Here is a 27,937-nt window from a genome sequence, read left to right on the forward strand (position 1 = left end):
TGTAATGTGTACAATTTATGAATGTGTTTTTCTGTCACACATTAAATGGAACGAGCATTTTATGGTGTTAAATGCTGACTTTTGCATTTGTTATTCCTAATTAAATAAATTAGGCTGTTATATTAGTGAGACAGGAAGTTTACAGACCTAACAGGACTATATATACTGTATATCAGCAAGGAGAGTGCAGTGCAGAGCTAAGACCGTCTTTTTGTTTGGTAACAGTGACCCTGGACGATAAGTTTTACATACAGTTAATGTGAATATTTATGTTTTACAGTCATTTGTTCTTTACCAGGTATGTATGTATACATATATATATATATATATATATTAGTGCTGGGCCGTTAACGGCGTTAACGTGCTGCGTTAACGCGAGACTCTTATCGCGCGATAAGAAAATTATCGCCGTTAATCTATTCTCAAAGTTGGGTCTGGGACCTGGGTCCACATAGTGAGCAAGCTATGAATTTCACTTTGATATGTTAGCGCGGATGTATACCTGGCCCAGAAGGCTCTGACCTGGCTGAGCGCGGATGTAGGTAACGTTACGTTATGTAATTTATTGTCATTTTTTGTTTTATAACGGTCTATGTAATTTACCACGGTGAAAATGGTTTCAGGTTGGATATCCAACCGTCGCGTCCGACAACTGTCTGAATGAATATCCAACCTGAAACTAACTTCACGCGGTATAGCTTTAGCTAACGTTATCAACGTTTTGCTGATTAGTTGCTGATAGTTGCCTACTACTACTAGCAATCTTACTCTGATATACTTTTTCTGTCCTACTCCTAATGTTAGGTGTGATGAAAACAGAGGAGCGCCACTTAGCAGAAGAAGAATTCAAATGAGCCATTTTAATCTAGATTAATCTAGATTAACTCCAAGATTGCAGTGAGATTAATCTAGATTAAAAAAATTAATCTATGCCCAGCTCTAATATATATATATATATATATATATACATATATATACATACATTGGTATTTCTCGATGTCAAATTATAATTATTTACTTGCATTCCTGACAGAATAATTAGTTTTAGTGGTTGAATGTTATTCTAGATTCACTTCTCAGAGAATATACAAAGGTGAATTCCCTTTGCTATTTGCCAAATTAATAACAATAACATTTTAAGTAAGATTTTTACAGGATAAAGCAGTAGAAAATGTCTGGATAACTTTAATTGGTAATACAACAGTGGTTCAATATACATCAATTTCATTTTGATCCATTGCACAATTTGAGGTACAACACATTTCGTGCATTGAACGTTTTGACACAGATGTGTAATATATTATAAATATGAGTTAAACAGATGTTGATTGTTTCCTGTACATAAAAAGGTAAACCACACCACTAACTATTTCTTCAATTTCAATTGAAGATCACAATTCTGTCTGCAATTATCTTACATTGATAACAATTATCACTCAACTGATTTGGCAATGTTTATTGTGAAGACATTGGCCATATTACCCAGCCCATATGAACAAGACACTGAAAATAAACACAATATTATCAATGTGACCAGCCATGAGAAAACCAGCACAAGTTGAGTAAACAGAAAAATCGGGGTGAAAATAAAGCACCTCAAACCTTTCAATCTCATGGGGTCAGTTTTCATTAATCTACATTATGTTAGAGTTCATTTGAAGTCACATACAGGGGTTAAAGTTTTATTTTTTGCAAGACGCTGTCTTTTTTAATAATACACTGTGTGTTTCAGAATTTTGGCTTACATTGTTATTAGCTAGCTCAGTATTGTGGTTTTAAAATGCAATTGTTATGCATATCGAAACATGTTCAATAAGTATGCCAAACTATAAAGTGCTACTCAGAAATGTGATGTACAAGTAAGTTTTTTTTGTCTTTTTTTTGTCTCGTTGTCGTCGTCTTAGTCGAGGTGGTCTTGAAAGAGATGTGTTTTCAGTCGGTGGCGAAAGATGTGGAGGCTTTCTGCTGTTTTCTTTCTGCATCATTTGGGAGCCAGGGTAGCCAACAGTCATTAGTTTGATGAATGACTCTGCAATCCTCTCAGTGAGGGGGCAGCAAGCCGGTTTGCCGATGCGGAGAGGGCAGGCTGGGGTGGAGGGTTTAATCATGTCCTGGATGTAGGCTGGCTCGTTTGTAGCAATCAGCAACATACTGATCCATCCACACTACATCACAGAGCCACTTAAATATATTTTATTTTATTTGATATTAGAAATATGTATCTATCTTTGATCCTTCTAACTTGAGTATATTACCTTTCTTATTTTTCATTTTAATATTTATGCTATTTATATTCATTTATATTCATATTTTAATTTATTTTTCTCTGGGATCCCCATGGAACCTCTTCATAGAACCCTCAGGGTCCCTAGACCTGCTATTGATAACCATTGTTCAAAACACTACAATAGTTTCTTTCCTGTGGGCTAACAAATATCAGATGTCACTGACAGCTAGACCAGGAGGGGATTGGACTATGTAAATATGATGATACTGTCACTTTGCTCCCAGAAGGTGTAAATCCTTGAGGCTAAAATTCTCCCTAAAGCAGTTTGAGGAGTGCCTACATTCAGATGGCCACATCTTCAAATATTTTCAGATTTTCACCTGTTAGACATTGTTAGAAAACTTAGAAATCTCACTTCCAGAATCTGCAAATAATTCAAAATGCCCCTCGGGAAACTCATGGTTTTTCTATGGCTGGGTACATTTTAAGTTAAAAGTCCACATTAAAAGTCCAGTATATAAAATTCAGGATGGGTAATTGGCAGAAATTGAAATAATTCTTCAAATTAACTTCTGGATACAGATTTCATGAATTAGTGCCTCTACCCATGATGGCATTCTTTGTGTTTCTCTCTGGTCTCAACAAGATTATATAACATTTGGGTCCAAACAGTGCCACCAAGATGCCAAAACTGGAGGCCAGGATGGCAAATACCTCCACTGCATCTGCATATTTGCCTGGTGAGCTGATGTAAGCAGGGACAAAGGCCACCCACACTGCACAGAAGATCAACATGCTGAAAGTGATGAGTTTGGCCTCATTGAAACTGTCTGGAAGATTCCTTGCAAGAAAAGCTAACAAACAACTGAGGACAGCCAGTAAACCAATATAACCAAGTAAAACTGCAAAACCAACTGTGGACCCAACTGCACACTCATAAACTATCTTGTCACTGTGATACTGTGTGTTTTTATGAGGCACTGGTGAAGCAGAGACAAGCCAGACAATGCAGATTGCTGCTTGAACAGAAGTCAGAACCAGAACTGTCACTCTCTGCTGCACAGCACCAAACCACTTGAGACTGGACTCACCTCCTGGTTTGGAGGCCCTGAACACAGCCAGAACCACCATGGTTTTTACCAGGATACATGAGACACAAAGCACAAAGCTGATGCCAAATGCTGCATGTCTTAGTTGACAAGTCCATAATCTGGGTCGTCCAATGAAGAGCAAAGAGCAGAGGAAACAGAACTTAAGTGACACCAAGAGAAGAAAACTGAGTTCTGAATTGTTGGCACGAACTATAGGTGTGCTGCGATGATGGATGAAGATGCCCAGAACAACAACACAGATACATGTGCCCAACAGTGAGGTGGTTGTCAAGCAGATACCCAGAGGCTCATGGTAGGAGAGGAAGTCTGTTTTCTTCGGGACACAGTGATCACGCTGGGGGCTGGACCAGAAATCCTCTGAACAACTGGTGCACTCCATGGAGTCTGAGTAAAGAGGGAAAGTGATGAGAAACATGTTTATACAACATCTCTGAACTGTGGTGTTTAAAACTTTACACTCACCAGTTGTATTGCTGATCTTTCCTTCAGAACAAGGGACACAGTCAAAACAACACTCAGGTTCCCCCTTCTTTCTGGCCATGCGGGTACCTGGAGGACAACTCTCACTGCACACTGACCGAGGAGGCTGTGTGCAGAAATATCAGTGTCTGGTAGACTCATCTGTAAGGACTTGTCCATGTACAAGGTGTCAGAAAATCAATTACCTGTTTAGATTCAAAGTTCCAAAAGATTTTGCCTTCATCCAGTGTGAGTTCTTCACCTTTGAAGGCTGACCTCTTCACCTCACCCACTCTCTGAACTTTAGCTCTTCCATCAGGGAGCCAGTTCATGATGTCATATACAGGTAAGGCATCACCATTTTCATCAAATGACACTTGATCTCCAAATGTTGTGGTGAAGTTGACTTTTTCCATAAAATACATAAGCTTTGGAAATCAAAATTAAGAAGAAGAAAACATATTTAAAAAAACATTTCAAAGAAAGCATTTCCTTCTAAAGCAATATTATTGAAGAATCATTTTCAGCGTTCCCCAACATGTGGGTGGTATGAATCAGCATCAACAGTTTTGCAAAAGGTAAAGCAACAAATAGAGCTAATAATTGATCATTTTTGAAATATCTGTGCTTCTTCTGCTTTGATATACAAGATGGTTTTTGTACAATATTAGCCATTGTCATTATTTTTTCTTATCACACAAATTGGTCAAACCATTCACACTGCTTTGACTTACAGGATGTGTCACAGTTCTGCTTCATTCCTCACCTTCCAGTTCTTTTCCACTCACACCTCACTGTCTTATAGCCACGCCCAACTCAGCTCACCTGTGTACCACTACTCTCCCACTCATCAAGCACCAGTATATAAGCTTCTGCAGTTCATTCACTCTCTGCCAGATTGTTCTTTGCACTTCATATGCCTGACTTCTTATCCTGTGTGGATTTTTCTGCCTGGTTGGATTGTTTACCTTGATTTTGGACTTTGCACGTCTCTAGTCATTCCCCCCTGCCTGCCCCTAAACGACCCCTGAAGGGAGCAGCCGAAAGGAAAGAAGATATATATATATAAATATACATATATATATATATATATATATATATGTGTGTACATATATATATATGTATATGTATATATATACATATATATGTATATGTATATTTATATATATATTTTCTTTCCTTTCGGCTGCTCCCTTCAGGGGTCGTTTAGGGGCCGGCAGGGGGGAAAGTCGAGACGTGCAGAAACGTTTACTGTAAGTCACATTACCCAAATTATACTGTTTCTAATATTACCTAATATTACATTGCCCTATTACCCATCTGTAAATGAACTATCCTCTCATCTATAATTTGTTCCATTCCGTTTCGTTGTCTTATGCTTATCTGGATTGCGCGGGCAGCAAGGAAACCCAGACAGCCCTCTCCCTGGCCACTTCTACAAGCTCCTCTGGGGGAATTCCAAGGTGTTCCCTGGCCAGCTGAGAGATATAATCCCCATTGTGTACTGGGTCTACACCGGGGTCTCCTTCCGGAAGGACATGCCTGAAACACCTCCCCAGGGAGGCTTCCAGGAGGCATCCTAACCAGGAACAGGTCCGACTTACTGCCGGCTACGCAAAACAGACTCGCACTCTTTCGGTACAGGGACTGAATGGCCTTAAATGGCGATCCACCGCATACTCCCAGAGCACCCCCCGCAGGATGCCCCTATGGACACGGTCATAAGCCTTCTCCAGATACACAAAATACATGTGGACAGGTTTGTTGGGGATCAGCTCATTCAAGATGGAGTCACATGTATCTTGGATGGACAACACATGGCCCCTTGCTCAAAGACAAAGAGTGTCATAAAACTCAGTCAATAAAGATCCCTTATCTTCCACACATCATTGGGAAACCCACCTCAGTGGTCACTTTGTGACATGTGACCCCATGTAACAGGCAATACAAAAGCCAGGTTTCCCCGCCTTCTTTCTCTTCTCTTCGCTCTTCTCTTCTCCACCTCACCGGAGGACACAGGCTCCTCTGCTCTCCCCTGCCCTTTTGGGGTGCAGGAAGGACACAGACGTCAGCTCTCCGACTGAAGACCCTTCAGCACAGAGCTTAACAAGCTTCCAGCAGTAAGAGACCCTCTCTGCTGATCTTCGAGCAGGCCCGCTCACAGCAGCCTGCTATCCTCCCATCAGAGGCAGCGACACCAGAGCCTGCCTAAGGATCAACCAAGGATCCAGAACCAAGTTAGCTCCAACTAGCTAACTTGTGAGGAGGAACCTGAGCCACAGACACCAGAAACACAGTCAACCATCTACTGTTCCTGGACCAACAGACAGCACCTCAAAAAGACACTTTTGCATCTTTTAAGGACTTGGTAACGTAACTGGGCCTAGCATAGCATTACACTACTTGGCTAAGCATAGATGAAATGTTGTACCGAGCTTACTTGCTCACACAAAGTGTTGTTGTAATGTCTAGATTTAGGTTAATATGATGTTAGTGATGTCCATGCTCCTTAGCTTTCAGCTCTAGATGTGCATGCTTCTAACCTCTCATCTAACCTGACATCTCACTTTACAAAAGTAGTTAACCAAGAAACACAGCAGCCATGCGGTCAAGAAGCCATCTTTGATTCCGCCATCTTGTAGTTTCTTTGTCAACCGCCATCTTGAGTTGTAGTCTAACTCTATCTGACTTGACCAGTTGACCTGCACACACACAGACTCTCTCTCTTTCACACACACACACTGTATATAGTTACATTTAGTAGATATTCTTGTTCAAATCTTTGATGTCTTTTTAATAAATGTTTTATAATATATACAGTCTGGTCTGATTAATATTGCACAAGTGTGTATATTGCCAACCTCTTCCCTGTAGAACTCCAATCCTTCAATTCACCTAACTATTGATGTAGTATTGTGATTTATCAATTATTAAGTTAATTATTAATCATAATCCAAATTGGTAGTCGGCTTAATTTATGAGACTGTTTTTGGAGGTTATGAATTAATGGTTCATTCAGAACCGATTGTTCTCCTCTGTTTGAGAGGAGTGGTGCCCCGATTTGAGTTTTACTCAACTTTTATAAGAAATTAATTATTCCATAATTAATTAATTATTAATATTCTAAATTCATAACCAATCACGCCCCTAATCCCAACAGGTTGGACAAACTCCCATGCCCCCTCCAGCACCCAAGCAACTGGTCCACGCTTCCCTGGCCAGAACGAAAACCACACTGCTCCTCCGCAATCCGGAGTTCATCCACTAACCAGACCCTCCTCTCCAGTACCACCACAACTCCTGCAAAGAAGAGAATCAAACCCCGCTCAAGGACTTGGGTTCCAGAGCCAATGCTATGTGTCAAAGTGAGGCTGACTATATCTAGTCGGCTCCTTTCCCACCAGAGCAGTGACGTTCAACGTTCCGATTGCCAGTTCTAATCGAGGATTGGACTGCCAAGGCTCCCGCCTTGGTCTGCTACCTGATCCACAATACACAGGACCCTTCATGTTCCTCTTGTAGTTGGTGGATCCGCAGGGGGATGATCCCATGTAACAACAAGGGTGTTTCGGGCTCCAACCACAGGCCTGGCTTCAGGGTGGGACTCCGGTAGCCCTCTGAGCCAGGTACACTGGCTCTCAGATGTCCTGTTCATGTTGGGTTTTCTTATCTGCTCTTTGTCTGGCCCTTCACCCAGGACCAAGTTGCCAAGGGACACCCTACCACTCAAATTCAAACTCCTCCTCCATGATAAGGTGGCGGTTCAAAGAGGAACATCTATAATTATATTCTGTTAAATATTATTTATATTTCATTCGAATACAATACACTCAATTATCTATTCTCCATAAGTGTAGAAAATTATTAAATTGTATTGAAATTATCATAATCTCATAATCAATTAATAATACACACTTAATGCTCAACTCTTAAAGAAACACAGTGGATTAAGTCAAATTAAAAGACTTGAGTGTAAACTGATATCTCACCTGCCATGGCTCCATTCTTTGTAAATGAGCACAGGTGTTGTTGCTGAAAGGTCCTCTCCCTGGCTCACACTGCAGTATGTCATCAAGAGCATACGCCAGAGCGTACACAGCCTTATACACATTATACTCTGGTCTGAGGTCTGAATCATCCAGGAAATCAGTCTCCACATTCTCTATAACTTCCTGTCCAGTGCACAATTCTCCTCTAGCTTCTACCCAACCTGCTGGAGGTGGTGCAAATCTACACTGAAATGTGTGTTCCCAAAACTGATTCACCTGAAAACAATTATTGTTGTTTTTTTACACTGACACTATTTTTTTCTTTTTTTTTAAATCAGATTGAACATTTAAATTCTTACCACATTATTTCCAGTTCTAGTGTTGTGATGTTGGTCAGGACGTATTTGTAACAGGAAATCCCTGAACCCTGGCATTTCTCCTCGAAGGATGGCGATGCCCAGTGTTCCTCCCAGGTACGGCATGAGGTGAGGAGTTTGAAGCTCAGGAGCTAATGTCCAGGCTTCACTGGCCATCCACTGCAGACCTGTCACATTTTGCCTCACCACCTGTACATTACAATATAACAAGTATATAAATTCATACTTCATACTTTTCATATTTGTTTTACAGTCAAAGCAGCTCTATGCAATTAATATTAAATCATGTAACAACAACCTATTTTCAATTCCCTATCTTGTTTTCTGTTTTGTTAATTTCTATTTTTCTATTTGTTATTTTCTTTTCATTTCAAAGTGTGCTGAGAGTCTCGGGAGGAAATTGTGTTATGCTTGCATAATAACAATAAAGAATCTTGAATCTTGAACACCTACTTCTTCCATGAGGTTAACCATGTCAATCTTATGTGCAAACACAATCACCACCCGAGCTGTAGATTTCCTCATTACATCCACTATTCTCCTTAGTTCAGCAGGGTCATCACCCCAGGGCAAAATCTCTGTGTATGCCAGACAACCTCCACCAGCTGGACCCAGATCAGAGTGAAAGGATCGGGCAGCATGGACTCCATAATCATCATCACTGATGATTAGACCTGACCAAGTCCAACCAAAATGTTTTAGAATCTGAATCATAGCATTCACCTATGTGGACACAGAGCAAAGGGATTAGTGCACAGGCTGGAATCATCTTTACTAGAAATCCTGCTAAACAGGTTAATCAAAGACTCATGTTTAATCACTGTCTTTAAGTGTTGTATATCTGACACCACACAACTCTGTCAATGAAACATATAACATGACTGGTGACACACTCTTTTCTTTTTGTAGATACATTTTCACCTGAAAAGCATCACTTGGGATCGTTCTAAAGAAAGATGGAAACTTTTGTCGGTCACTCAGGCAGGAACATGTGGCATAATAACTCACCTGCAAAACAATACAGACTTTCTTTAATTCAAAGTTCTAAAAAATATTTATTTTAAATTTAACATTGATTGTTTAACATTGATTGTTATGTTCATGTATTTCATTTATTTAAACTTACCAGAGGCATGCTGTACAAACCTAAGACTGTGGATATGGCAATAGAAAGTCTCGAGGAAGCACCCCCCACAATCCCTAGGACTGGAGGAGTTCCTACACAGTTTTCCTCTAATGTAACTTGCTCTTCTTGACCACTGACTAAGGTCAGTGCTGCACGAAATCCAATTCCTAGTTGGTCACAGTTATCATACAGACTGTATCCCAGAGTCACATTAGGCAGCAGGTTGGAGTTTCTGTTGATCTCATCAATAGCAAAGGCCATGGACTGAGCCAGTCTGAATCCTACAATATCAAAACTAACAACATAACACAAGTGTTTACGATAAAATAAACTTTAAAGGAATAATACAAAGCTACATGTTTCACAACTACATATTATGAATTCAGTCAGATAAATAGTTCAAACATGATAACAAAATGTGGATGCAAATGTAATCTAAAATGGCATATGTATATATATATATATATATATATATATATATATATATATATATATATATATATATACACACAATCATCCATATATACATATATAAATATACATATACTGTAAGTATTTTACATGAATCATATATACAGTCTACTTATAGTCTTGGGTTTCATCAGCTTTGTGCTTTTTCCCTCACAGACTCACCCATAGCAGTCAGACGTTTGTGGCTCTGAGGTAAAAGACAGGTCAGGATCAGTTGAAATTGTGTTAACAGCAAACAGTCCACCTAGAATCACATCTCCAGTTTTGTGCATCCCATTCACATGAAACTGTCCCTTTAATTGACAAGAAGAGGAATAAAGAGAGGAGGACACAGCAGAGGAGTAATAGAAATACAATTTTAGGAAGAGGAGGCTGATGTCTAAAAATGCCCTCATGACTTTGCTTTGGCTCATCTCCTTTTCTGAGTGCAGTCTTATCATAATATCAACACATTTTATTGATTTGTAGCTGCCCATCAGTGCAGAGGAGGAAGTGTAGGGGCAGGGCCCAAAATAAATCCCAACTGATACTCATTTGTACTAAATGACTTTGTAAAGAATTGCCCTATTTTACCCTTCACTTACCTGGGGGACAGTAATTATTTCTACCAGTAGATGTCAGTAATTGGTTGGCTACTCTGCTATTTGGCGCAAGACTCCTGTGAAAAGGAAGAACTCTGACATGGACGTCAGAGAACCTGTTGCACAGCTAATACTGGGTTTTTGTTTCATTACAGGTGAGGAAAAGTTTTACACTCATCATATAAAGTTATATTAAGATTATTCACACTGTTGGTATGAGGCTGTTTGTGTTTTAGGTCGTTAACTGTGACAAAAAATCCAAGCTAACTGTTGCTAGCCTCCGATGCTAATTCAGATACAGGTGGGGTAGCTCAGTGGTTAAAACTGGTACCCTGTTTGCAAAAGACATCATGGAAGTTCAACTCCACCCCTGGCAGGTTGTACTCAATTCCCCTGTAAGTCGCTTTGGATAAAAGTGTTCTCATACCGCAAGGAACCTGGGTTTGACACTTGATGACCATCTCTCCCTCACTGCCAACATTGCTGCAACAGCTCGATCTTGCAGATACATGTTGCACAACATCAGAAGGATACGGCCTCTTCTAACCCAGAAGGCGGCACATGTTTTGGTCCAGGCTCTTGTCATCTCACGCTTGGACAACTGCAACTCCCTCCTGGCTGGTCTCCCTGCGTATTCCATACGACCTCTGCAGCTCATCGAGAATGCAGCAGCTCGACGTCTTCAACTTACCGAAATTCTCCCACACTACACCGCTCCTCCGCTCCCAAACATAGTTTGGCTTACTTGAAGCTCTTACTTACTTCTCGCTCTTATTTGTCCCCAAATGTTTAAATGCACTTATTGTAAGTCGCTTTGGATAAAAGCGTCTGCTAAATGACATGTAGTGTAATGTAATGTAATGTGTACAATTTATGAATGTGTTTTTCTGTCTCACATTAAATGGAACGAGCATTTTATGGTGTTAAATGCTGACTTTTGCATTTGTTATTCCTAATTAAATAAATTAGGCTGTTATATTAGTGAGACAGGAAGTTTACAGACCTAACAGGACTATATATACTGTATATCAGCAAGGAGAGTGCAGTGCAGAGCTAAGACCGTCTTTTTGTTTGGTAACAGTGACCCTGGACGATAAGTTTTACATACAGTTAATGTGAATATTTATGTTTTACAGTTATTTGTTCTTTACCAGGTATGTATGTACATATATATATACATATATATACATACATTGGTATTTCTCGATGTCAAATTATAGTTATTTACTTGCATTCCTGACAGAATAATTAGTTTTAGTGGTTGAATGTTATTCTAGATTCACTTCTCAGAGAATATACAAAGGTGAATTCCCTTTGCTATTTGCCAAATTAATAACAATAACATTTTAAGTAAGATTTTTACAGGATAAAGCAGTAGAAAATGTCTGGATAACTTTAATTGGTAATACAACAGTGGTTCAATATACATCAATTTCATTTTGATCCATTGCACAATTTGAGGTACAACACATTTCGTGCATTGAACGTTTTGACACAGATGTGTAATATATTATAAATATGAGTTAAACAGATGTTGATTGTTTCCTGTACATAAAAAGGTAAACCACACCACTAACTATTTCTTCAATTTCAATTGAAGATCACAATTCTGTCTGCAATTATCTTACATTGATAACAATTACCACTCAACTGATTTGGCAATGTTTATTGTGAAGACATTGGCCATATTACCCAGCCCATATGAACAAGACACTGAAAATAAACACAATATTATCAATGTTTTTAATCTACATTATGGTAGAGTTCATTTGAAGTCACATACAGGGGTTAAAGTTTTATTTTTTGCAAGACGCTGTCTTTTTTAATAATACACTGTGTGTTTCAGAATTTTGGCTTACATTGTTATTAGCTAGCTCAGTATTGTGGTTTTAAAATGCAATTGTTATGCATATCGAAACATGTTCAATAAGTATGCCAAACTATAAAGTGCTACTCATAAATGTGATGTACAAGTAAGTTTTTTTTGTCTTTTTTTTGGGCAGGCTGGGGTGGAGGGTTTAATCATGTCCTGGATGTAGGCTGTCCTGGATGTAGGCTGGTTCGTTTGCAGCAATCAGCAACATACTGATCCATCCACACTACATCACAGAGCCACTTAAATATATTTTATTTTATTTGATATTAGAAATATGTATCTATCTTTGATCCTTCTAACTTGAGTATATTACCTTTCTTATTTTTCATTTTAATGAAATTTATATTCATATTTTAATTTATTTTTCTCTGGGATCCCCATGGAACCTCTTCATAGAACCCTCAGGGTCCCTAGACCTGCTATTGATAACCATTGTTCAAAACACTACAATAGTTTCTTTCCTGTGGGCTAACAAATATCAGATGTCACTGACAGCTAGACCAGGAGGGGATTGGACTATGTAAATATGATGATACTGTCACTTTGCTCCCAGAAGGTGTAAATCCTTGAGGCTAAAATTCTCCCTAAAGCAGTTTGAGGAGTGCCTACATTCAGATGGCCACATCTTCAAATATTTTCAGATTTTCACCTGTTAGACATTGTTAGAAAACTTAGAAATCTCACTTCCAGAATCTGCAAATAATTCAAAATGCCCCTCGGGAAACTCATGGTTTTTCTATGGCTGGGTACATTTTAAGTTAAAAGTCCACATTAAAAGTCCAGTATATAAAATTCAGGATGGGTAATTGGCAGAAATTGAAATAATTCTTCAAATTAACTTCTGGATACAGTTTTCATGAATTAGTGCCTCTACCCATGATGGCATTCTTTGTGTTTCTCTCTGGTCTAAACAAGATAATGTAACATTTAGGTCCTAACAGCGCCACCAAGAGGCCAAAACTTGAGGCCAGGATGGCAAATACCTCCACTGCATCTGCATATTTGCCTGGTGAGCTGATGTAAGCAGGGACAAAGGCCACCCACACTGCACAGAAGATCAACATGCTAAAAGTGATGAGTTTGGCCTCATTGAAACTGTCTGGAAGATTCCTTGCTAGAAAAGCTAACAAACAACTGAGGACAGCCAGTAAACCAATATAACCAAGTAAAACTGCAAAACCAACTGTGGACCCAACTGCACACTCATAAACTATCTTGTCATTATAATACTGGGTGTTTTTATGAGGCACTGGTGAAGCAGAGACAAGCCAGGCAGTGCAGATTGCTGCTTGAATAGTTGTCAGAACCAGAACTGTCCCTCTCTGCTGCATAGCACCAAACCACTTGAGACTGGACTCACCTCCTGGTTTGGAGGCCCTGAACACAGCCAGAACCACCATGGTTTTTACCAGGATACATGAGACACAAAGCACAAAGCTGATGCCAAATGCTGCATGTCTTAGTTGACAAGTCCAAAGTTTGGGTCGTCCAATGAAGAGCAAAGAGCATAGGAAACAGAACTTAAGTGACACCAAGAGAAGAAAACTGAGTTCTGAATTGTTGGCACGGACTATAGGTGTGCTGTGATGATGGATGAAGATGCCCAGAACAACAACACAGATACATGTGCCCAACAGTGAGGTTGTTGTCAAGCAGATACCCAGAGGCTCATGGTAAGAGAGGAACTCTGTTTTCTTAGGAACACAGTGGTCACGCTCGGGGCTGGACCACAAATGGTGCACTCCATGGAGTCTGAGAAAAGAGGGAAAGGGATGAGAAACATGTTTACAACATCTCTAAACTGTGATGTTTAAAACTTTACACTCACCAGTTGTATTGCTGATCTTTCCCTCAGAACAAGGGACACAGTCAAAACAACACTCAGGTTCCCCCTTCTTTCTGGCCATGCGGGTACCTGGAGGACAACTCTCACTGCACACTGACCGAGGAGGCTGTGTGGAGAAATATCAGTATCTTTTAAATTAATCTATAATGATTAAGGCACAGAGATGGTAGTCTGAAAAAGTAAGAAATAACCTGTTTGGATTCAAAGTTCCAGAAGATTTTGTCTTCATCCAGTGTGAGTTCTTCACCTTTGAAGGCTGACCTCTTAACCTCACCCACTCTCTGAACTTTAGTTCTTCCATCAGGGAGCCACACCCAGTTCATGATGTCATATACAGGTAAGGCATCACCATTTTCATCAAATGACACTCGATCACCAAATGTTGTTGTGAAATTTACTTTCTCCAAGTAATGCACAATCTATGAAAATTGACATTAGTTATAAAGGGAAAAAGCATTAAAGGTATAGTGTTTTCTATCCACTAAATTTCTCTCTATAATAAAACCATCCACCATCCATATTCTACCGCTTTATCCTCCACATGAGGGTCGTTGGGGGCTCTGGCTAAAGGCGGGGTCACACCTTGGACAGATCACCAGTCAATCACAGGGCCACATAGAGACAAACAACCATCCACTCTCACACTCACACCTATGGTCAATTTGGAGTGTCAACGTTGCCTAATCCCAGAAGTAGGATTTGGTCTATAATTTCTTAACACTTCAAACTCCAAATGAAATACCAAGGAAATTTAGAGCTGAGTGTAAACTGATATCTCACCTGCCATGGCTCCATTCTTTGTAAATGAGCACAGGTGTTGTTGCTGAAAGGTCCTCTCCCTGGCTCACACTGCAGCATGTCATCAAGAGCATACGCCAGAGCATACACAGCCTTATACACATTATACTCTGGTCTGAGGTCTGAATCATCCAGGAAATCAGTCTCCACATTCTTTATAACTTCCTGTCCAGTGCATAATTCTCCTGCAGCTTCCACCCAACCTGCTGGAGGTGGTGCAAATCTACACTGAAATGTGTGTTCCCAAAACTGATTCACCTGTAATGTAGTTCATCTTAAATTGATTTCAATACATTTTTCACCAAAAAATACCAAATCAGAGTGAAACTCTCACCATGCTGTTTCCATCAGTGTTGTTGTGATGTAGATCAGGACGTATTTGTAACAGGAAGTCCCTGAAACCTGGTATTTCTCCTCGATGGATGGCGATGCCCAGTGTTCCACCCAGGTACGGCATGAGGTGAGGAGTCTGGAGCACATCAGCTGATGTCCAGGATTCACTGGCAATCCACTGCAGGCCTGTCACATTCTGCCTCACCACCTGTACATTGTATTATCACATGTATATGAATTCATACTTTGATACCAGTAAAGTATAATCTAGTTTCCACAGTTGATGTTACACACAAACCTAGAGAACTACCACAATAACAGTCAAATTTAAATTTGTCTTGGTAAACAATCTTACTCTTAAATATCATAGCAGCTTTATCAAATTTAAAGCTGAAACGATTAATCGAGTAATCGATTATTAATCGATTACTAATTTAACAGACAACTATTTTGATTATCGATAATCGATTTGAAGTTTTTTTCATGATTAAAACAAGATTTCTGATTGTTTAAGCTTCTTAAATTTGACTATTTTCTTAATTTCTTTGCTCTGGATCACAAAGAAATCATGAAAAGTTAATCATTTTGGTTTGTGGACAAAAGAAGACATTTGAGAACATCATCATTTACAGGCTTGAGGAACACCGATCAACATTTTTTAAGGTTTTCTGATATATTATGTACTAAATGATTCATCGATCCATCGAGAAAATAATCGACAGATTAATCGATTGTGAAAATAATCGTTAGTTGCATGTCGTATGTTTTTTTAAAAGCTAAATAATTTTTTGCTACATATTTCATCAGGACTGACCTCTTTCATGAGGTTAATCATGAGGAAACTATTTGCAAATGCAATCACAATTCGAGCTGTAGATTTCCTCATCACATCCACTATTCTCCTTAGTTCAGCAGGGTCATCACCCCGGGGCAAAATCTCTGTGTAAGCCAGACAACCTCCACCAGCAGGACCCACATCAGAGTGAAAGGATCGGGCAGCGTGGAATCCATAATCACTATCACTAATGAGCAGACCTGCCCAAGTCCAACCAAAGTGTTTTAGAATCTGAATCATAGCATTCACCTATGTGGACACAGAGCAGAGGGATTAGTGCACAGACTGGAATCATCTTTACTAGAAATCCTGCTAAACAGGTTCATCAAAGACTCATGTATATCTGACACCACACAACTCTGTCATTGAAACATATAACATGACTGGTGACACACTCTTTTCTTTTTGTAGATACATTTTCACCTGAAAAGCATCACTTGGGATCGTCCTAAAGAAAGATGGGAACTTTTTTCGGTCACTCAGGCAGGAACATGTGGCAAAATAACTCACCTGCAAAACACACAGATTGAATATTCTAAAAACATTTATTTTCCATGTTAAATATGTTTATAACGAAATTGTAATTATATAATTATATAATTATATTTATTTAAACTTACCAGAGGCACACTGTACAAACCTAAGACTGTGGATATGGCAATAGAACGTCTAGAGGAAGTATCACCCACAATCCCTAGGACTGGAGGAGTACCTACACAGTTCTGTAATGTAACTTGCTCTTCTTGACCAGTGACTAAGGTCAGTGCTCCTCGAAATCCAATTCCTAGATGGGCACAGTTATCATACATACTGTATCCCAGCGTCACATTAGGCAGCAGGTTGGAGTTTCTGTTGATTTCATCAATGGTGAATGCCATGGTCTGAGCCAGTCTGAATCCTATAATATTAAAACTAGCAAAATAACACACGTGTTTACCACTTAAAATTCATTAAAATAAATAAAATTCAATATACTTTTTTGTCCCATAGGGAAATTTGTCTTGGACTGAAGCTGCATATATCAATGCCCCCGTGGTACAATAAATAATGAAAACACAACATTAAAATACAATAAAAGCAACACAACAAAGGCAATAACAGTTTAATCACTAAAGGAGCAACAATTGTTAAAAACAACATAAAATCCATGACACATTCCTAGTCTCAAGCAGCCTCATTTAAATGTCTAACAAATGTAGGCTCAAAAGAGTTTTTAAACAATTGCCTGCTGGGACTTTGCAGCGTCTGCCAGAGGACAAAAATATTCAGTAGAAATATTAGAGGATATGTGATGTGTCGGTCCTCAGAACTTGATTATGAACAGTCTGCTCATATGCCAACATTCAATATTATCTGTGCAAAGCTGTTTCACAAATACATATTATTAATTCAGTCAGATTAATAGTTCAAATATAATGGCAAACATGGCATATATACACACTATATTTTACATTAATCATACATATATTCTACTTATAGACTTGGGTTTCATCAGCTTTTTGTTGTTTCCCTCACAGACTCACCCATAGCAGTCAGACTTTTGTGGCTCTGAGGTAAAAGACAGGTCAGGATCAGTTGAAATGAAGTTGACTGTAAACAGTCCACCTAGAATCACATCTCCAGTTTTGTGCATCCCATTTAAATGAAACTGTCCCTTTAACTGACAAGAGGAGGAATAAAGAGAGGAGGACACAGAAGAGGAGAAGCAGAAATACAACATTAGGAAGAGGAGGCTGGTGTCTAAAGATGCCCTCATGACTTTGCTTTGGCTCATCTCCTTTTCTGAGTGCAGTCTAATCACAATATCAACACATTTTATTGATTTGCAGCTGCCCATGTTGATTAATCTTGTAACACCACCCATCAGTGCAGAGGAGGAAGTAAAGCTGTAGGGGCAAGGCCCAAAATAAATCTCAACTGTCACTGATTTCTACAAAATTATGTAGAAAGGATTATCATTGCTTTCCTTTGGTATTTTGATGTTTGATTGCAGAAATTAGAAAATTAAAAGCCACAGCACAGAATACTCGTATAACCATTCATTATAAAATGTGAAAACCTACAAAAGCTGGGTTTTTTTTAGGTTTATACTCTCTCATGTGGTCCTCAGAATCAGAATCCCTTTATTATCATTGCACATAGTGCAACGAAACTGGCCTCATCCATATAGTGCAAATACAGCAACACATTTTAAATATAAAAGTAGGGTAAAAATATATATGTACGAATAAAGTTAAAATATACAAATAAAAATAAGGATAATATATACAGGTAGATAAAAAAAAGCAGCTGAGGTAAAAGGTAGTGCACAGTAGTGTTGTAAGTTTTTCCTTTTACTTTATTGTATTATTCAGTTCACAAATAGCTGTGGGGTAGAAGCTGCCTCTGAGTCTGTTCATGCGAGTTTTGAAGGACCTGTACTGTCTGCCAGAGGGCAGCAGGTGGAACAGGTTGTGCCCAGGGTGGGAAGGGTCCTTCAGGATGTTGGCTGCCCTGCCCAAGCAGCGAGAGCTGAAGATGTCCTTCAGGGAGGTCAGTGGGCAGCCAGTGATTTTTTTGGGCAGTGTTGATAACCCTCTGAAGGGCTCTCCTGTCTGCTGCATAGCAGTTAGCATACCATGTGGTTATACAGTATGTCAACACACTCGCGGGGGGGGTGATGGGGGATGGAGAGGTGAGGGCCCAGTCTGACATTCTGAGGGCGATTAGACAGAAAGTCTTTAATCCAGAGGCAAATGGGTTGGGATAGTCCGAAATCCATGAGTTTGGTGACATCTGCTGGGGATGATAGTATTAAAGGCAGAGCTAAAATCACTGAAGAGCATCCTCACAAAGCTCCCCCGGTGTTCAAGGTGGGTCAGTGCAGTGTGAAGAGCAGTGGCGATGGCATCCTCAGTGAACCTATTTGCTCTGTAGGCAAACTGGTGTGAGTGGAAGGAGGGCGGGAGGCTGGTTTTAATGTACTGCTGGACCAAACATCTTGAAACACTTCATAATGACTGGTGTGAGGGCGACCGGGCAGTTGTCGTTAAGGCCTCTGATGACAGGCTTTGGGACAATTGTGGTAGACTTCAGGCAAGGTGGGATTATGGACTTGGATAGGGACAGGTTGAAGATCTTTGTGAAGACCTCGGAAAGCTGTTCTGCACATTCTTTCAGAACACTTTCCTGTCACGCAATCCGGGCCGGCAGCCTTCCTCGGATTCACTGCCCTCAGCACCCGCCTCACCTCATTCTCCTGCACACTGAGAGTGTAGTTGTTGTTGTTAAGGGCTGGTGGGAGAGTGGTGACGAGCTCTTCTGGTTTAACCTTGAAGTGAGGAAAGAAACAATTTAGCTCCTCTGCCAGTCAGGCGTTGCCGTTGGCCGCCGTGCCGTTGCTAGGCTTGTAGTTGGTAATGTGCTTGATGCCCTGTCACACCCACCGTGGATCTTTGTTGTTAAAGTGGTCCTATATCTTCCTCTTGATGGCCGCTTTGGTATGTTGATGTCTTTCTTCAGGTTGGCTCTAGCGGCGCTGTACAGAGCTCTGTCGCTAGACCTGAAGGCGATGCTGCAGTCCTTGAGGAGAGTTTGGAACTCTTTTGTCATCCACGGCTTCTGGTTTGGGTACACCCGGATGAGTTTGTTGATGTGAAGTTGTCACACAGTTCTGGATGTAACCGATTACAGTGGATGTGTACTCCCCCAAGTCCTGGTTTCCAAAAATGTCTGTTTGTCCTTTCAAAGCAGTCCCACAGCTGCGAGGAAGCTCCTTCAGGCCAAGTTTTAATTGTCCTGGTGGTTGGCTGAGCTTTTCTCCTGTGTATGCTAGTGCTAAGTGAATGGATAGGTGATCGGACTGGCCTAAGTGTGGTAGTGGTGTAGCTCTAAACCCCTTCTTTGTATTTGAGTAGGCCTTGTCTGATGTATTTCCTCCCCTACTTGTGCATTTGATGTGTTGTTCAAGCTTGGGGAAACTGATTTTAATTCTGCATGTTTGAAATCTGCTTTGGGGTTGGTGTTTTCTTGTTTGCTGATGGCACTATGTAGGTAGCCTAAGGCTATGCTAGCATTAGCATCTGGTGGGATATACACAGCTTATTGCTCTGTGTGTCATTTTTCTTTTACCTTCTCTATTCTTTTTCTGTTACTAGCACTTAGATGTTAAATGCTACGTGGTTCGTCACTTATATTTGGCTTGAATATTGAATATTCGGAGTTGGGCGCAACTTTCTGCTTTGCATGCAGACAATTTTGGGTGGTGGGCACAGGTTCAATTCATAGCCAGCCTTTTCTAATGGATATACTGTAAGAACTGAAAAAATGCAAATTTGACCTATGCATTTAACCAATCCTTATTTCACACCAGTAGTGAACGCTTGAGCAGTGGGCAGCACTTACCTTTGATCAATGGGGGATTGGGAGCCTTGCTCAGTGGCACCTCAGCCCTTGGCCCATCCCCGGATTGAACCAGTGACTTTCCAGTTACCAGCCCAATTCCTTTTCTCTTGGCCATGGGCTGCCCATTAGGATAGACGCAGGTCTTTCAAAAATCGTGCAGGAGAACAGAGTAAATGGGGGCTGTGATTTTGTCCCGAGGTATTGCTCAGTGAGGACACCGGGAATATAAGGTCAGAAAATAAGTGAACTTTGTTGGCGCTGCTAAATGTATTGTCTAATTTGACCAGACCTATAAAAGAAACTCAAGGACAATCCCAGAAATGATAAATACACACACAAACGCATTCAAAACAAGTTTTTTGAAATGATGGCTGGCATGGTCAGAAATTAAATGAGTGCAGGAATCAGAGAAGCAGAACATTTCACCCTAATGGTTTATGAGAGCAAAGATATCAATAAAAGAGAACAGATTTTGATTGTTGATTGTGCTGTATTTATTTATTTTTTTTAGGAGAGGAGGTGCACGGGAAATTCCTGCACGTTACACATGCACATTTTGCATGCAGACTCGCTCCTGAGTCACAGTTCAACATTGACAAAGGCTGACAGATTGTACTTAAAAACAACGGTGAGTTTGAATGTTTTTTTAAACTGCTTTCTTTGTTATTATGTTTTTTACTCACTGTGATGTTACCTATTGTTGTCTGTTTGGTGTATTTGATTGCTTGGTGACATGTGTTTTGACTTCCTGTTGTGTAGCTCTCACTGTGTGCACTGTTAACTGTGATAAAAAAGACACTCCAATGCTAATTCTAATCTTCTAATTTGTTGCCATAACGATTGTAAAGTAGAGTAGCCAATAGTGCAACAGCTGACATTCTGTTGTCAATATCTGCAGTGTTAACAAATTAGGGAGCTGACGTTTACTCATAGACTTTAAGGAATTTGAAGAAAAGTGTCCTGTAATTTTTATAGTTACTGAAAAAGGGTAATTTTTTAGTGATCATGAATATATTAGATAAAAAACATTCATTTAACATAAACCCTCTTTCTTGATAGAAGTATTGTTCTACCAGTATTTTGTATGTAGAAGGTAGCTAGAATTGACACATTCTGTTCCTTGCAGTTTTTATGACCCAATGCCTCGACCCATGATGGCTTTCTTTGTGTTTCTCTCTGGTCTCAACAGGATTATATAACATTTGGGTCCAAACAGTGCCACCAAGATGCCAAAACTGGAGGCCAGGATGGCAAATACCTCCACTGCATCTGCATATTTGCCAGGTGAGCTGATATAAGCAGGGACAAAGGCCACCCACACTGCACAGAAGATCAACATGCTGAAAGTGATGAGTTTGGCCTCATTGAAACTGTCTGGAAGATTCCTTGCAAGGAAAGCTAACAAACAACTGAGGACAGCCAGTAAACCAATATAACCAAGTAAAACTGCAAAACCAACTGTGGACCCAACTGCACACTCATAAACTATCTTGTCACTGTGATACTGGGTGTTTTTATTAGGCACTGGTGAAGCAGAGACAAGCCAGGCAGTGCAGATTGCTGCTTGAACAGAAGTCAGAACCAGAACTGTCCCTCTCTGCTGCACAGCACCAAACCACTTCAGACTGGACTCACCTCCTGGTTTGGAGGCCCTGAACACAGCCAGAACCACCATGGTTTTCACCAGAATACATGAGACACAAAGCACAAAGCTGATGCCAAATGCTGCATGTCTTAGTTGGCAAGTCCATAATCTGGGCCGTCCAATGAAGAGCAACGAGCAGAGGAAACAGAACTTAAGTGACACCAAGAGCTGGAAACTGAGTTCTGAATTGTTGGCACGAACTATAGGTGTGCTGTGATGATGGATGAAGATGCCCAGAACAACAACACAGATAAATGTACCCAACAGTGAGGTGGTTGTCAAGCAGATACCCAGAGGCTCATGGTAGGAAAGGAACTCTGTTTTCTTAGGAACACAGTGGTCACGCTGGGGGCTGGACCAGAAATCTTCTGGACAGCTGGTGCACTCCATCGAGTCTGAGAAAAGAGAGAAAGTGATAAGAAACATGTTTATACAACATCTCTGAACTGTGGTGTTTAAAACGTTACACTCACCAGTTGTATTGCTGATCTTTCCTTCAGAACAAGGGACACAGTCAAAACAACACTCAGATTCCCCCTTCTTTCTGGCCATGCGGGTACCTGGAGGACAACTCTCACTGCACACTGACCGAGGAGGCTGTGTGCAGAAATATCAGTGTTTGGTAGACTCATCTGTAAGGACTTGTCCATGTAGGTGTCAGGAAATCAATTACCTGTTTGGATTCAAAGTTCCAGGCGATTTTGTCTTCATCCAGTGTGAGTTCTTCACCCTTGAAGGCTGACCTCTTAACCTCACCAACAATCTGAACTTTAGTTCTTCCATCAGGGAGCCACACCCAGTTCATAATGTCATATACAGGTGAGGCATCACCATTTTCATCAAACGACACTTGATCACCAAATGTTGTGGTGAAGTTGACTTTTTCCATGTAATACATAAGCTTTGGAAATTAAAATTAAAAAGAAGAAAACATATTTTAAAAAAGTCATTAACATTTCAAAGAAAGCATTTCCTTCTAAAGCAATATTATTGAATAATAATTTTCAGGGTTCTCCCACAGGTGGGTGGTATAAATCAGCATCAACAGTTTTGCAAAAGGTAAAGCAACAAATAGAGCTAATTACTGATCATTTTTGAAATATATCTGCTTCTCCTGCTCTGAGATACAAGATGGACAATATTAGCCATTGTCATTTGGGCGGTTGCAGTACTGATTTATTCTTTCTTATCACACAAATTGGTCAAACCATTCACACTACTGTGACATACAGTATGTGTCACAGTTCTGCTTCATGCCTCACCTTCCAGTTCTTTTCCACTCACACCTCCCTGTCTGATAGCCACGCTCACCTCATCAGCCAACTCAGCTCACCTGTGTACCACTACTCTCCCACTCATCAAGCGCCAGTATATACACTTCTACAGTTCATTAACTCTCTGCCAGATTGTTCTTTGCTCTTCTTATGCCTGACTTTTTATCCTGTGTGACCTCTTTGTTTTGGAGGCCTGGTTGGATTGTTTACCTTGGTTTTGGACTTTGCACATCTCGACTTTCCCCCAAGCCTGCCCCTAAACGGCACCGTTGCCTGGCAAGAGCCTGAACTGTGGTTTTGCCTTTCGTTGCAATAAAATCTAAGAACTAAGCTTGCCTGTGTGTGATGCAATTGGATAAAAACACCACCTGTTACAGTATGAGCTGCACTTACATGCCTGACACAGAACTTGCAGTGTTTTGTGGGAAGTGGTTTGAGCAGATAAATGAGTGACTGTAATTACTGGAAAGATGACTGCTCATTGTGCCACTTAAATAGAAATCAGCTAGACAGCATGTGTGTATATATGTATATATATATATATATATATATATTTTAAGTCACATTACCCAAATTATACTGTTTCTAATATTACCTAATACATTGCCCTATTACCCATCTGTAAATTAATTATCCTCTCATCTATAATTTGTTCCATTCCGTTTCGTTGTCTTATGCTTATCTGGATTGCGGGGGCAGCAGCCCTTGCAAGGAAACCCAGACAGCCCTCTCCCTGGCCACTTTTACAAGCTCCTCTGGGGGAATTCCAAGGCGTTCCCAGTCCAGCTGAGAGATATAATCCCCATTGTGTACTGGGTCTACCCCGGGGTCTCCTTCCGGAAGGACATGCCTGAAACACCTCCCCGGGGAGGCTTCCAGGAGGCATCCTAACCAGGAACAGGTCTGACTTACTGCCGGCTACGCAAAGCAGACTCGCACTCCTTCGGCACAGGGACTGAATGGCCCTTAATGGCGATCCACCGTATACTCCCAGAGCACACCCCGCAGGATGCCCCTATGGACACGTTCAGAAGCCTTCCCCAGATCCAAAAAATACATGTGGACAGGTTGGACAAACTCCCATGCCCCCTCCAGCACCCTAGCAAGGGTAAAGAACTGGTCCACGCTTCCCTGGCCAGAAGAAACACCACACTGCTCCTCCGCAATCCGGAGTTCATCCACTAACCAGACCCTCCTCTCCAGTACCACCACAACTCCTGCAAAGAAGAGAGTCAAACCCCTCTCAAGGACTTGGGTTCCAGAGCCAATGCTATGAGTCAAATTGAGGCTGACTATATCTAGTCGGTCTTTCACAACGTCTTTCACAAGCTCTAGCTCCTTTCCTGCCAGAGAGGTGACGTTCCACGTTCTGATTGCCAGTTGTAATTGAGCATTGGACCGCCAAGGCTCCCGCCTTGGTCTGCTACCCGATCCACAATACACAGGACCCTTCATGTTCCTCCTGTAGTTGGTGGATCCGCAGGGGGATGAGCCCATGTAACAACAAGGGTGTTTCGGGCTCCAACCACAGGCCTGGCTTCAGGGTGGGACCCCGGTAGCCCTCTGAGCCAGGTACACTGGCTCTCAGATGTCCTGTTCATGTTGGGTCTTCTTATCTGCTCTTTGTCTGGCCCTTCACCCAGGACCAAGTTGCCAAGGGACACCCTACCAGGGGCAAAATGACCCAGACAACATAGCTCCTTGGATCATTAGGGCACTCAAACTCCTCCTCCATGATAAGGTGGCGGTTCAAAGAGGAACATCTATAATTCTATTCTGTTAAATATTATTTATATTTCATTCGAATACAATACACTCAATTATCTATTCTCCATAAGTGTAGAAAATTATTAAATTGTATTGAAATTATCATAATCTCATAATCAATTAATAATACACACTTTGCTCAACTCTAAAAGAAACACAGTGGATTAAGTCAAAGTAAAAGACTTGAGTGTAAACTGATATCTCACCTGCCATGGCTCCAGTCTTTGTAAATGAGCACAGGTGTTGTTGCTGAAAGGTCCTCTCCCTGGCTGACACTGCAGCATGTCATCAAGAGCATACGCCAGAGCATACACAGCCTTATACACATTATACTCTGGTCTGAGGTCTGAAACATCCAGGAACTCATTCTCCACATTCTCTATAACTTCCTGTCCAGTGCATAATTCTCCTCCAGCTTCCACCCAACCTGCTGGAGGTGGTGCAAATCTACACTGAAATGTGTGTTCCCAAAACTGATTCACCTGAAAACAATTATTGTTGTTTTTTTACACTGACACTATTTAATTTCTTTTTTTTAATCAGATTGAACATTTAAATTCTTACCACATTATTTCCAGTTCTATTGTTGTGATGTCGGTCAGGACGTATTTGTAGCAGGAAGTCCCTGAACCCTGGCATTTCTCCTCGACGGATGGCGATGCCCAGTGTTCCTCCCAGGTACGGCATGAGGTGAGGAGTTTGAAGCACAGCAGCTGATGTCCAGGCTTCACTGGCCATCCACTGCAGACCTGTCACATTTTGCCTCACCACCTGTACATTACATTATAACAAGTATATAAATTCATACTGCTTATTTTTCATATTTGTTTTACAGTCAAAGCAGCTCTATGCAATTAATATTAAATCATGTAACAACACCTACCTCTTCCATGAGGTTAATCATGTGACTCTTATGTGCAAACACAATCACCACTCGAGCTGTAGATTTCCTCATTACATCCACTATTCTGCTTAGTTCAGCAGGGTCATCACCCCAGGGCAAAATCTCTGTGTATGCCAGACAACCTCCACCAGCTGGACCCAGATCAGAGTGAAAGGATCGGGCAGCGTGGACTCCATAATCATCATCACTGATAATTAGACCTGCCCAAGTCCAACCAAAGTGTTTTAGAATCTGAATCATAGCATTCACCTATGTGGACACAGAGCAGAGGGATTAGTGCACAGGTTGGAATCATCTTTACTAGAAATTCTGTTGAACAGATTCATCAAAGACTCATGTTTAATCATTGTCTTTAAGTGTTGTATATCTGACACATAACATGACTGGTGATACATAAAATATTGGTCATAGTTCATTCCATTATACACTCATGTACATGATTAATTTTATGCATTTTTAATTCACAGATACATTTTCACCTGAAAATCATCACTCGGGATCGTCCTAAAGAAAGATGGAAAGTTTTGTCGGTCACTCAGGCAGGAACATGTGGCAAAATAACTTACCTGCAAAGAAACCAAAAAGATTGATTACTCAGTCTTGACAACTTTGCCAAATTTTAAATTAAATCACAATAACAATGAAGTTGAACAACTTAAAAACTTACCAGAGGCACTCTGTATAAACCTAAGACTGTGGATATTGCAATAGTACGTGTAGAAGAAGAATCTCCCACAATCCCTAGGACTGGAGGAGTTCCTACACAGTTCTCCTCCAATATAACTTGCTCTTCTTGACCACTGACTAAGGTCAGTGCTGCACGAAATCCAATTCCTAGTTGAAGGCAGTTATCATACAGACTGTATCCCAGTGTCACATTAGGCAGCAGGTTGGAGTTTCTGTTGATCTCATCAATAGCAAAGGCCATGGTCTGAGCCAGCTTGAATCCTCTAATATCAAAGCTAACAATATGACATAAGTGTTAAACTACATCCCATAGTAACACATGCAGATTCTGCAAAAACATTGAAGTCTGATAAATAGCAGAAACTGAAGCAGAGTTAAATAAAAATTGATGAAAAAGATGAAAAAAAAGATGAAAAGTACAATATAAATTAACCTGAATAAAAAGGACCATTCCACATATTTCATGATCAAAACTTGTTTTTCATCAGCTTTGTTCTTTTCCCCCTTACACACTTACCTATAGCAGTCAGGCTGTTGTGGCTCTGAGATAAAAGACAGGTCAGGATCAGCAGAAAAGAAGTGAACTTTAAAAATCCCACCTAGAATCACATCTCCTGTTTTGTGCATCCCATTTAAATAAAACGGTCCCTGTGCATGACAAGAGGAGGAATAAAGAGAGGAGGACACAGCAGAGGAGAAGCAGAAATACAGCATTAGGAAGGTAAGACTGGTGTCTAACAACGCCCTCATGACTTTCCTTGGGTTCTTCTCCTTTTCTGAGTGTGGTCATCTTGATTTGTAGTAGGCCCCATGTGGATTAATCTTGTATCACCACCCATCAGTGCAGGAGGAAGTGAAGCTCTAGGTGCAGGATCAACAATTAATCTCACCTGACAGTCCTCCCAGGAATTCACAATATGTCATACCCAACAATAACGCAAATTCGACTAATTTCTTCCCTATTACTGCAAACTTTCTGTAACTGTAACCAGTTGTGACTGTTTAACTGAAACTTAACTGCAAAGTGTGAATTCACTATGGTTCACCTGACAAGTGCCATCATCCACCCCAGACCCTGCAAGGACCGCATGTCCCAACTGTGCTTGTTTTTTTTTTCCAACTTTATTTGTAGAGCATTTTGAATCATTTGACAGACAGTGTAATGTACAGTGCTACTAATAAAAAAACAAAAACATTATGAGCATAAATCATCACATCTGAATGTCGCATCCCTAACCACCCACCAC

The 27,937-nt window shown here is 40.6% G+C and overlaps 3 protein-coding genes across 3 annotated transcripts; all 3 read right to left on the reverse strand.

Annotated features, from left to right (window-relative positions):
- Positions 1-2,553: 2,553 nt before the first annotated feature.
- On the reverse strand, positions 2,554-3,718 carry LOC122773754 (extracellular calcium-sensing receptor-like). Its single transcript, XM_044032657.1, has one exon. The coding sequence runs from the start codon at positions 3,716-3,718 to the stop codon at positions 2,813-2,815; it is 906 nt and encodes a 301-aa protein (XP_043888592.1). The 3' UTR covers positions 2,554-2,812.
- A 9,095-nt stretch (positions 3,719-12,813) lies between these two features.
- LOC122773755 (extracellular calcium-sensing receptor-like) lies at positions 12,814-13,873 on the reverse strand (the record flags this gene model as incomplete). Its single annotated transcript, XM_044032658.1, has 1 exon — positions 12,814-13,873. A coding segment is annotated over one exon (801 nt), but the record flags the coding sequence as incomplete, so codon positions are not given.
- Positions 13,874-20,912: 7,039 nt separating this feature from the next.
- Positions 20,913-27,463, reverse strand: LOC122773751 (extracellular calcium-sensing receptor-like). Its single transcript, XM_044032655.1, has 9 exons — positions 27,208-27,463; positions 26,671-26,965; positions 26,483-26,569; positions 25,983-26,252; positions 25,664-25,870; positions 25,306-25,581; positions 22,732-22,959; positions 22,532-22,655; positions 20,913-22,453 (listed from the first exon to the last, which is right to left on the reverse strand). Exons 1-9 carry the CDS (start codon positions 27,438-27,440, stop codon positions 21,543-21,545), a joined length of 2,631 nt encoding a protein of 876 aa, XP_043888590.1. The 5' UTR covers positions 27,441-27,463; the 3' UTR covers positions 20,913-21,542.
- Positions 27,464-27,937: the final 474 nt, after the last annotated feature.

The sequence above is a fragment of the Solea senegalensis genome, linkage group LG8 (assembly GCF_019176455.1).
Source record: "Solea senegalensis isolate Sse05_10M linkage group LG8, IFAPA_SoseM_1, whole genome shotgun sequence".
In the NCBI taxonomy this organism is placed as follows: domain Eukaryota; kingdom Metazoa; phylum Chordata; class Actinopteri; order Pleuronectiformes; family Soleidae; genus Solea; species Solea senegalensis.

What these genes read in the sequence shown, in the direction of transcription:
- LOC122773754 (XM_044032657.1), bottom strand. Translation starts at nt 3,718, where the DNA reads ATGGAGTGCACCAGTTGTTCAGAGGATTTCTGGTCCAGCCCCCAGCGT.
- LOC122773751 (XM_044032655.1), bottom strand. Translation starts at nt 27,440, where the DNA reads ATGAGGGCGTTGTTAGACACCAGTCTTACCTTCCTAATGCTGTATTTC. An exon ending in AAAGACTGGAGCCATGGCAG is followed by an intron (nt 22,960 to 25,305) that starts GTGAGATATCAG and finishes TAATTTCCAAAG; the next exon opens with CTTATGTATTACATGGAAAA. An exon ending in AAAGATCAGCAATACAACTG is followed by an intron (nt 22,454 to 22,531) that starts GTGAGTGTAACG and finishes CTCTTTTCTCAG; the next exon opens with ACTCGATGGAGTGCACCAGC.